General features: G+C 32.7%; 1 protein-coding gene across 2 annotated transcripts in view; it reads right to left on the bottom strand.

Annotated features, from left to right (window-relative positions):
- The window catches only part of LOC118198763 (STE20-like serine/threonine-protein kinase), a 249,198-nt gene that overhangs the window by 133,667 nt on the left and 103,490 nt on the right, over nt 1-12,041 (bottom strand). For both annotated transcript variants that reach the window (XM_085808321.1, XM_085808323.1), the window contains exon 10: nt 3,145-3,290. In XM_085808321.1, coding sequence (XP_085664447.1) covers nt 3,145-3,290 — 146 coding nt within the window. The remainder of the gene's footprint in view (nt 1-3,144; nt 3,291-12,041) is intronic.

Genomic DNA, 12,041 nt, shown 5'->3' on the forward strand with positions numbered 1-12,041 from the left:
AAAAAATTGGGCAAATTTTATTTGGAATGAACCTAAATTTTGAAATGTGAAAGGAAAAATAATAAAAGTTTAATAAAAAAAGAGATATTAATAAATTCAATTAACATTGAGGAACCAAATTCAATTAACATTGAGGAGCTAAAATTTTAAAAACTACTCGTATGATTTTTACAAAACTTGGTATTCTGGCATAATTTGAGTCGTAGAATCCAAATATGGAAAAATATTGATATGTTATTTCAGAGAAAGTCCAATTTTGTGTTAAAATACCTATGTTAGAATAGTGCTATATATAAATCTAATACATATCCTAAGTCGTGCTTTCGAGACATGAAAAACGCAGTTTGAATTTTGTCAATCGGCCCAGTAGAATGGGAAATATAGCACTGTCTTTTTTTTTTTTTTTTTTTTTTTTTTTTGAGCAGTGTACATTACATGCTAACATTTACCTATACTGAAATATTGACAAAAGATCAAATGTCTGCAATTTAGCAATGTTATCAAAAACATAATATATTGCAAAAGGAAAAAAAAAAAAAAAAAGAACAGCTTAAAATTTTAAATTGCAACTTAGCACACTATAATTATTATGGGCACTAAATCTGCACTTCAACATTACAGAAACATAAAATTAAGTTAGCCATGTGCTTCTGCAGAGATGGACATTCTGGATCTGCCTAGAGCTTTCTTCATCAAGCAGTTAATTATTCAAATGAGGGATTCATGATATATTCAGATTTGTAGTCATAAGCACAAGAGAATTAGAAACAGCTCGATCTGAGTGGTTCAAGTCTTGCTTCCATCAGTGTAATGCATGCATGTTCTGCTACTGGGAAAAAAACCTCCACATTGCATATGCACGTAGAAAAGTGTTCATCAGTTATGGCGAATCTGCATTTACACACGTTTAGAAAACATTTGCATTTATTACTCTGCAAATATTTTTGCAGAGTATTCAAATGCAAATTATGAAAATTTTCTCAAACTCAATGATGAGATTTTCTTGAGACATCTGAATTTGATTTCTGTAAACTTTTATCTCGTTTATTAATTGTGAAAGTAATGGAAAAGACTGATACTAAATTTTAGACTAGTAAGTTTATAGTTCCTATTAAGAATCTCTGGGATTGATCAGAAGATTATTTATACTTTAAAAAATGTTCTCTGTTTCTAGTCACCGTTTGCAAATAAGAAAGGAGTACAATAAATTGTTAAAATAAAACCCAAAAAAATATTGATCATATCAATAGTTTAATAGCTGCTACTCGAAAATACAGAGGAACTGTTAGCTCCAAAATATTCATTTTTTTTTTTTTCATCACATGTGATTGAGTGTCATACAAGAAGATAGTTTAAACAGGTGTCCTAATTTCAAGAGAAAAGGAGAATATGTAACAAAAACTTTTACATTATTTTTTGAAGTCCCATAGCTGTATGTTTTATTAGAAAATTTGCTTACATTTTATAATGCATTATGTGCAATGTGCATTACATGTTTCATGCATAAAATTTAATTTTTAGTTCATAATGCCTTTTACGGAAAGGTTACAAAAACAAGCTAAGAAAGAAAACAAAGGGTTAGCATATCTCTCTGTAATAAATTCATAGTACAATGAAAACATATTTAGTTTAGGTGATATAATTTAAACTCCTGTTATTTTACAATTCTCAAAAAAAAAATTATGAATTCTTATAGGGAAAATTAAAATTTAGCAGATACTAATATACATCAGTTGAAACACACAGCTGAGAAAGTTGAAGACAGAAAAGGATTTGACCGAAGTTTAGAATAATGTTTTTAAAAAATAATAATATGATCAAATAATGAAATATATGAAATGAATAAATAGCAAAATACAAATTTTATCTTTTATTTAATGAAATAGAATATTTTAAAAGCTTTCAAAATGAATTTTCAAATCATGATTTTTTTATGTGCTACAAGAAAAGTCTGCTAGTGCTGTATCGCATTTGCTACAGCAGTTATGAGACATTCCCTTTCTCCTGTAAAGAAATCTCCCCCTCTAAAATTATATGTGTATACAGAACTAGGACTGATAAATACTTCTTATGCAAAATTTTGCTAAAAAATGGACATGAACTCCATTTTTAACAGCAGAATTTCTTAACAATGATCACTACCTTTTGTGAATAAACTACCACTGAAGAAGCTACTACTCTTCTTTCACACTCCCACCCAACTATTAATTGTTGTCTTTTTCAATAAATGGATTTCTTGCTATTATGACACTGTTACCAGTTTCAGAAACACATATTTAAAAAAAGGTTGCATTTTTTTCCTAGAAGCACCTCTCTGCTTCTGTTTGCAATTTTTATTCACAATGACAGCTCTTTTCCATCTTGTGACCCAAACCTTCAGCAGAAAAAAGTAGAAGCTCAACAAGGCTCATCTGCATGTGTTCTGCTTTCATTCATTACATCATGGATGTCAATCAAAGCCATTCTGATTGGATAACCACAAACATACTGCATACCTATTGGTGGTAACTGGACTTCAGAATCAATCATAAATACAGTTTCATAGACCTAGAAATCAGCCACTGACCAGGACAACACCTCTGTTCTACAGTTTAAGGATTCATATTTGATGATTTATCATGATCCTTACTTCTAATATCATAAAATCACTTAGCATCCTGATAATATACAGTAACTACTAAATTATAATTGTGTTGCTACAGAAGGACTTTACATTACTTTTTTGGTGTTGAGACTAATATACCAAAACTGTATATCAAAGCAAAGTAATAAAAACTACTGCAATATAAAAACAAAAAATTACATGTTTCTGAATATATCTTACATTATGTCCAGTTTGATAATTTGAACACTTCTACCTCAATTTAATTACTAAATAATGTAAAACATATCAATACTGTGAAGTTTAAGAAAAAAGTGCAAAATACTAAATTTAATACATTTATCATGACAATGAAGGAAGAGTATTTGTCTTACTCTTTGTAAATTTTGGGAAAACAAAATAAGATGGATAAGTATGTGCAAAAAGATAATAAATAAGTCACTGGACACGCCGAAATAATATATGAAAATTTTGTGTAGATGACGTGTTACTTTGTCAATAGCATTCAGCTACTGATGGATCAAAGTGTTAAGTAAAATTACCTGCAGTTAAAAAATTTTCCTTTCCTTCATTTACTAATGAAGCTGTATCTTGAACTTCTTTATCAATTTCAGTCATCAAATCAACTTTTTCAATAGGTAAAATACTGCACAATTCTGTTTCCTTCTTGCACTCAAATTCATCTATGCTATTTGAAGAAAAAGAATGTAAAAGAAAACATACAGCAGTTTAAACACATTTTATTAAAATAATAATATTTCAAAGAAGCAAAACCTTCTTAATAATGTATGGGTTACTCACATTTTAAATAAAACACAAAACAATTCATCATGATACCATGTTTTGGAGTCTCTTAAAAGGACTGATGGGAAAGATAGAGAACAAATTATGGACAGACAAAGGAGAACAGAAACGGGACAAGCAGATATGGAGAACAAAAAATCGTACTAAATATTAGACTAAGTTACTAAAATATTAGACGAATATAACAACATAAAAGAAGTCATGAGATAAAGTGCAATCATGACAAAAGAAGTCATGAGATAAAGTGCAATCATGACAAAAGAAGTCATTAAATAAAGTGCATTACAAAAAGAAAAGTACGCAAAGAAAAGGGGACCTAGAACATGAGAAATATATAAAAATCAAAGTTGGAACTAAGTTTTACAATAATCCCACAAGAAAGTTAAAATAATGTGCTTACAAATACACAAAAAGGAAGACTAACCCAATGACAAAATGCATAAACATTTTATTTTATGCATTTTATTAATTTATACAGAATTTTTCAAAAGGTTAAATTCTTGTGAAAATGGTTTAAGCCAGAGATGGACAACATGTGACACATGTGCTGTGTGTGACATGTTGGTGTTTTAAAAGTGGGGCTTAAACACTTATTGAATTAAAAAAGCCTTAAAAATAATAATATAATCTGTATTAACTCTGTCAATAGACACACACATAAACGCATAAGAAAAAATATGATAATTACTCTGCAAGACTTTATTGTTACCTAACTGAAAACCAAACCGAAATTATTGATATACAACATACTACACTGAAAAGCATACTACATTACACTGAAGCTACATTACTACATCAAATCAACTTTTTCAATAGGTAAAATACTGCGCAATTCTACATCAAATCAAATTCTACATTACTACATCAAATCAACTTTTTCAATAGGTAAAATACTGCACCAAAAATATAAGAATTTCTCTGCAAGACTTTATTGTTACCTAACTGAAAACCAAACCGAAATTATTGATATACAACATACTACACTGAAAAGCATACTACATTACACTGAAGCAGCATATCACACTGAAAAGCAAGTACAAGACACTTATTTCAGCTGGATCCAAATTATATTGAATTTTGGAAATTTGTATCAACAAGCAATTTTTCAAATTTATGTAATTTGGATGTCAGATATTGTTGTAGCATTGGATTAACATATGTTTGTACACAAATGTTTTCTATAATGAACATAATAAAATCAGGTACTTTTTCATTTTGTCGGCGCAGGCGATAAAGTCACCGAAAAGGGTACAACCGATGCCAAATGGAATATCCTCACTGGTAACCTTTTACGCCTCATTTTCAAAACAAGTTGCAGCTATTTCTTATCAGATTGATTTTTTTCTTTCAACACTGGCATAGAATTACATATAATTTTTTATCAAATAGTTCAATTTTATGCCCTAAGGCCATTCGCAATAATTAAGTCAATTAGGATGCAATCATTCTGCTCGCCCGAAGGCGAAAATATAGAAAAGGCAAAGTCAAGGGTTAAATTCATCAATTCTAATGAAAATGCACTAGCCAAGTAAAGCACTGCGGTTTTACGTATTTCTAAGTAAGCTATTCATACCAATTGAAATAATTCTTGCATTTAAACTTGTATTCCATTTTAAGATTTAATTTGAAATTCATGTATATAATTACTGAGAGAATTGGATGTTTATAGTGCAGTCACGTGATATGAAACGCCAAACCAGGATGTTGTACCATTAAAGCGCAGTAAATTCTTAATGTCTTTTTACAAATTTGATGTCTTTATTTATTATGTTTTTACAAAATTTTAAACGATATTAAAATGTTTATGTAAATATAAATAAAAAATTCTTAGAACTAAAATTTTTTATGTGTATACTCTCTGTTGTTGCCAATAAAGTCTGCTTGGCAAGATTTGCGCTGGCGAAATAGAAAAGTACCTAAAATCAATATATTATACAAGATTAAGTGATACGCACTGAAAACACCCAACTTTGTTAGCTTCTTCAAGAACTAATCTTAATATACAGACTACGGTAAAAAAATTACATATTCAAAAACAACAATTAAGTACTGACTGTTAAATATTTGTTAGAATTTAAGGTTCCAAATTATTCATTTTTATTTTGTACATAACCTAACTGACTAAACCTTTAAAAATGTTTACTAACCCTAGTTTGTAAGTTTTATTTATTATATTATTTTTTAAATGTCCACTACCCAGACTTGTATAAAAAATGTGCTACTTGTGTAAAAATCCCATAATCAGCCTACAAATAACACTTTTTAAAACCTTTTTATATTTTTCAGTATGTTGAAAAAATTGGAAGTGGCATGCATAATTTCCCCCTCCCCCAGATAGTGACATTCTTCCTAAAAAGGTTGGCCACCCCTGGTTTAACCCATTTCATTTTAAAGAAATAATTTTTGTTGTATTTGTATACATTATTTAAACATAATATAAAAGTACAAAAATACTCCATCTTTATGAACTCATTCATTCCATTCAATAATCTGAATTTTTTCAAGGGGTATAAATATAGTATATTCAATCAACCTTACAAAACACATACCATTATATAATTATAATACACGCTTCATAAAGCTAATTCGTATCAAATTTCATATAAATAAAATATTTCATATAAATTCACAATGTTTTCAATATAGAAAATTAAATTTCTCATACACAGAAAACATTTTGTACCTAACTACATTTCACAGTTTTTAATGAATTAAAAAACTTCCTTTATCTTGAAACTGATACTAATGATAAACATTAATTTATTAAAATATAACTATATTCTACAAAAAAAAAATTATGATGCATACGCCATGACTTCCTTGTAAGAAATTTTAAATTATATGCACTTTTTCCTGCATTTCATTTAAACCTATTTCCCCAAATTTCATTAGAGATATATTTCTCATTCAGTTAATTCAGTCCTCACTTGGCGACAAAGCAAAATACATAAAACCTCAAAATGTCTTTATTAAAAATCAAAAAATATAGAAAAGTATAAAAAGAAAAAAATCTGAAAGTTTTCAAATTTCATAGGGGCTTTTTTTAATGTTTTGTATGTTACCCTTATTTATTAAATATCACATTCTTTGCACTTAAACCATAAAATTTAATTCAACAGTAATATTGCAAAAAAAATAATATATCACACTAAAGAATAAACGTGATTCTCGCATGAAGACCATGTTGTCCAAATTTTTCTTATTTTTATAAATATCTCATACATAAATATATTAGAAAAAATATATTCCAAGTATCATGTAATCCGAGAAAAAGAATAATCTAACCTAGTAAGGAAAGAAATATCCGTTAGATTCTGAAATCTAAATATTTGTTTACATAACCATTTATCGCAAGGCCTGCCAGGAAAAAGATATCAGATGATTGCAAACGCACGATCGCTCAGATCACATGATAATTTTATTTTTAACATTTTCAAACGTGAATCGACGCAAAATGCCGAAATGAAATTAATAGACCTTCTGGGCAAATGGCCCCTTTGGGCTAACGCAAAAACAAGCAATTCACCAAGGGGGCAAGAAGGCAGGTCTTGCGGTGCACAAAACTAAAAGTTCACTTTTGGTGCCACTCGGCAAAAAGACACTGAAGGTGCAGAATTGAAAATAAACTGACTTAATTCAGTATTCCGTTAAGTTTCAAATGTAAACAAATATGGCTGAAATGGCAAACAAAATTTAGATTTAGCTGCACTTGAACAACTTTTGAATTGTTGATAGTTCTACAACTACTGCATGTAGATTAACTTGAAAAACATTACCAGAAGATAAAAACAACATAATTCATTCATTTTTAAAACAAAAAATGCACAATTTACCAACACATAAGAATAAAAGGAAACTGAGCTCACTGAGCTAAGTAACAGAGTGGGTATATATTTATATACTTTTGCTGTGGATGATTTCAACCAAAAAGGGAGGCACACAACTACATGTTACAGCAGTCTATATACAAAATTTGAAATTTCTGAGGCTACTTGTTTTTGAGTTATTCGATATACATACATATGTGCGTACATACAGACGCTACGTAAAAAATCTCTTCTGAATCCATTTTAAATCAGTTTTATAATTGTTTCCAAAAAATGAGTCCTTTACTCTGTCCTTACGTATAGATGTCATGCAAAAACATCATTAAATTGCATTCGGTCAAAATGGGTATTTTTTTTTTAAATATGGTACCTGGAATTTTTCGTGATCACAATACTTCCTTTACTTCGTACAAGTAAAAACAATTTTTACAATTAAAATTACAGCTTCTATGCAAAAAACAAGCAATTTGATCAGCAGGCGAGAAGGCATATTTTGCAGTGCACAAAACTAAAAGTTTTCTTTCGGTCCCACTTGGTAAAAAGACACTGAATGTGCAGAAAAAATTAATTCACTATTCTTCTAAATTTTAAATGTAAACAAATATGGCTGCTATGGTTAAAAAAATTAGGCTTAGCCCCACTTAAACAATGGCTTACAATTCTACAATTTTAAATGGCTTACAATTCTACAAATATTGCATGCAGATTAACTAAAAGCATAAAAACCTTAACCAGAAGATAAGAACAACACAATTCTAACATTTTTAAAGGAAAAAATGCAATTTATCAACATATAAGAATAAAAAAATAAAAATAAAAAAACAAGCTCACTGAGCCAAGTAACAGAGTGGGTATAATACATTCACTTCCAAAAGTTAAGCATGAAGATGTAAAATGCAAAAAAATCATCAAATGCTGCTTTCATTGACAGAAAATTCGGCAGGAAAGTAGCATATATATTTATGCATAAAACAAAATCAATAATTATATACAGAAATGAAAACAATATTAAATTTTTGTAAGTTATCAGATAATGACATAGTGGAGACTTAAACAGAATTATGTATAAAGTGAAAATAAACAGCATAAAATGGAAAAAAAAGGAAATTAATAGGGTATGTGATCCACACTAATCTGTATACAATGTGGTGGTGGTGGTAGTAGTTTTATGGCGCAAAGCTCAATAGGCCATATGCGCCAAACACAGGATTCTTTTTCAACATATAAACTAAAGGAAAAAAAATATAAAGACAACAGCACACTTTTAAAATCGAGGCAAGTAAAAAGATATTTAAATGATGGGATGAAAATGCTGATTATGACTTTAATAATGAGATATGCAGTATAGATTACAAGTTGCACAAACAGGCTCGTTCTCAGCTTTCAGAAAATAATTATGTGTCACTCTACTGTGACCAATTCTAAGACGAGTCAAAAGAACTTCCTCCTTGCAATTGCTAGTAGTATCCCAATGCTCTATTTTAGGCTTCACCCTTCTCAACTTGTTATGAAGTTGAATGTCCCAAAGTTGCTGCCATTTCTTTCGAATCTTCTTTTTTATGACACAACGGATATCTTTAAAAGGGATGAGGCGGCCAGACATTTCAACAGCAGATTTCGCTGCAATGTCCGCCAGCTCATAGCCCTTTATTCCTGTATGTCCGGGGACCCAGCAGTACAGAAGTTCAAATCCACGACATGTCAATTTAATATTCAACTTGAGAACATCCGAACATCCCCTATCACAGGATTCTCAGTGCTAGAAAAAGATTCTAAAGCTTTCAATGCACTGTAGGAGTCCGTATATACAATGAATTTTCGATGGTGCAGCGTTGAGCTGTACAAAAGCGCATAATATATGGCAGTCAGTTCAGAGGTTAAGACAGAGGAAGCGTCGTGTAAACGTCTGCCTTCCATGTGGTCTGCAATTATAAATGACATGCCAACATGGCAAGCTGACTTAGAGCCATCCGTATATATGGGAACATAACTCCCGTAACTCTGCCTGTGCTCAGCAAAAATTTGTCTGTAGATGCTCTCATTAGTAGTTGTTTTTCCGTAATTGTGGAAAATGTCAAGAAGGTGGATTTGTGCATTTTCCCAAGGTGCAATTTCAAAATGCTGTACTGCCTGTGGGGAAATATCAGACAGGGAGAATTCTTCAATGAGCAGACGAACTCACATATACACAAGTTATAAGGATGGTCAGGTTGAGATAAAATATTAAAATACTGTAAAAGAGACAACTCCTCACGCCTCAAACAGAGTGATGGTTCGTAACAGTCAACATAAAGGCTCTGGACAGGAGACGTCCTGAAGGCTCCAGAACAAATCCGTAGAGCCTGATGATGAACAGAGTCTAGTTTTAACAACACTGAAGACTGAGCGGATCCATAAACAGCTGGCCGTAGTCTAGTCTAGAGCGAACAAGAGCTCTGTAAATGCGAAGCATGGAGCAACGCTCTGCACCCCAGGAGGTGTTCGCCAGGACTTTTAAAATATTCAAAATTTTTGTACACTTTTTTCTCAAGTTCAGGACATAAGGAAGGAAAGTCAATTTTTGGTCGAACATCACCCCTAGAAATTTTACTTCAGATGCTACTGGAATCACAGACACATTAAGGTATAATTCAGGCTCAGGATGGAGACCTCGCTTTCTACAAAAATGCACACAGACAGTCTTCTGTTTTGAAAACGTAAATCCTTGTCTTTTTGCCCATTCCTGGATCCTGTTCAAAGCGATCTGGAGCTGTCTCTCTATATGTCTCATATCCACACCTCTACAGCTAATTTGTAGATCATCAACATATAAAGAACCTGAAATGGTGGGAGGAAGTTGTTTTAATACAGAATTTATTTTTAGGCTGAAAAGAGTTACACTGAGCACACAGCCTTGAGGCCCACCCTCTTCTTGTTCAAAAACATCAGACAAAACAGAGCCAATCCTTACTTGAAATGTTCTAGTATTCAAGAAATTCTGAATAAAAATTGGTAGGTTGCCGCGCAAGCCACTCTCGTGAAGATCCCGAAGTATACCGTATCTCCATGCCTTATCATATGCTTTCTCAATGTCAAAAAATACCGAGACAAGGTGACTTCTTCTTACGAAAGCTTTTCGAATGGATGTCTCTAAAAGGAGCATATTATCTACGGTAGTTCTCCCCTTTCGAAAACCGCTTTGATAAGGCGATATAATTTTATTCTTTTCCAAGAAGTAGACGAGGCGGCTGTTTACCATATTTTCAAAGAGTTTCCATAGGCAACTGGCCGATAGTTGGAGGGATTCCTTGGATCTTTCCCTGGCTTAGCAATAGGAATGGCAACAGCTCTCCTGCATGCACTCGGGAAGGTACGCTCCTTACACACTCTATTGTAAAGAGAGAGAAGGGCAGTCAGTGACTTATAGGACAGATGCTTTAGCATTTCATAATACACGCCATCCAGACCCGGACAAGACCTATGTGTCTGCAACAAAGCTCTCCTTAATTCCAGCATAGAAAAGTCTCTATTGTAAGGTTCAGAGTTGGAAGAGTTGAATGCGATGGGGTTTATTTCAGAGTGATGCTTGATAGAGAGAAATGCAGGTGAATAGTTTCTGCTGGAAGAAACGGCAGCACATGTCTCACCAATAGTATTCGCAATTTCTTCTATGGAGCTAATCACTCGGCCATCTTTTCCCAAAAAGGAAAGTGAGTGGTCTTTATATATGCCGCATGCTTTTCGAACTCTTTCCCAAACTCGCTTACTAGGCGTGGAGAATGTTATTGACGACACATATGAAATCCAAGAATTCTTTTGGCTCTGCCTCCTTACTTTTCGTGCATTTGCACTAGCTCTTTTAAATGCTATGAGATTTTGCAGAGTAGGATATCTACGAAAAATACCCCATGCCTTTTTCTGTTTTTTCAGTGCTTCATGACAGTCGCGATTCCACCATGGTTTCGAATATTTAAATATTTTTCCTGATGTTCTAGGAATGCAAAGCATAGCTGCCTCAATAATAGTATTTGTAACAGCATCAACAGCATCATCGATATGCGCATCGTCTACCATTTCATCTGTTAGCTCTGCAATGGAAGAGAAGAGTTCCCAGTCTGCCCTATCTAGTATAAACCGAGGGAGTCTAGACATGGGGTTTGCTCCTCTTCGTGCAAGAGACACAAAAATGGGATAATGATCGCTGTTGTAGAGATCACTTCCGACACTAAAAGTGCAAAATGGCAACAGAGATGGTGAACAGATGGCAAGGTCGAGAGCGTGGAATGTCCTTGAAGGCTCATGGAAGTACGTATCCTGCCCATTATTCAGGAGACAAAGGCTATGATCTTCGATCATCTGCTCAATTTGTCTTCCTCGGCAGTTTGTGTCTTTACTACCCCAGAGCGGACTATGACCGTTAAAGTCTCCTATTATGATTAAGGGGTGAGGCAGCTGCTCTATGAGATTATTTAAATCTTGCTGATCAATGTGGTCATTTGGAGGCAAATACAGAGAAACCACTGAGACAACAGTATGAAATTTGGCTTGAGTTGCGACAACTTGGCGGGATGTCGTCAAAGGAAGTGCATTTGATGGATAATCCAGTGAGGTGAGGAGGCCTACACCCCCACTGGCACGCTTACCTGCAAGGTTATCCTTCCTGACAATAGAAAACCTCCAAAGTTTTGCTTGTTGTTCCTGTTTGAGATTTGTTTCTTGTATTGCTAAGCATACAGGATTATAGGTATTGATTATAGCTTTGATGTCAGGCAAATTTCAGTGGCAACCGCGACAATTCCAAGAGATAAGAGTGGCCATTATGACTCCTG

Source organism: Stegodyphus dumicola, chromosome X1, assembly GCF_044657685.1.
Source record: "Stegodyphus dumicola isolate Sdum_Otavi_A_Nest chromosome X1, ASM4465768v1".
In the NCBI taxonomy this organism is placed as follows: domain Eukaryota; kingdom Metazoa; phylum Arthropoda; class Arachnida; order Araneae; family Eresidae; genus Stegodyphus; species Stegodyphus dumicola.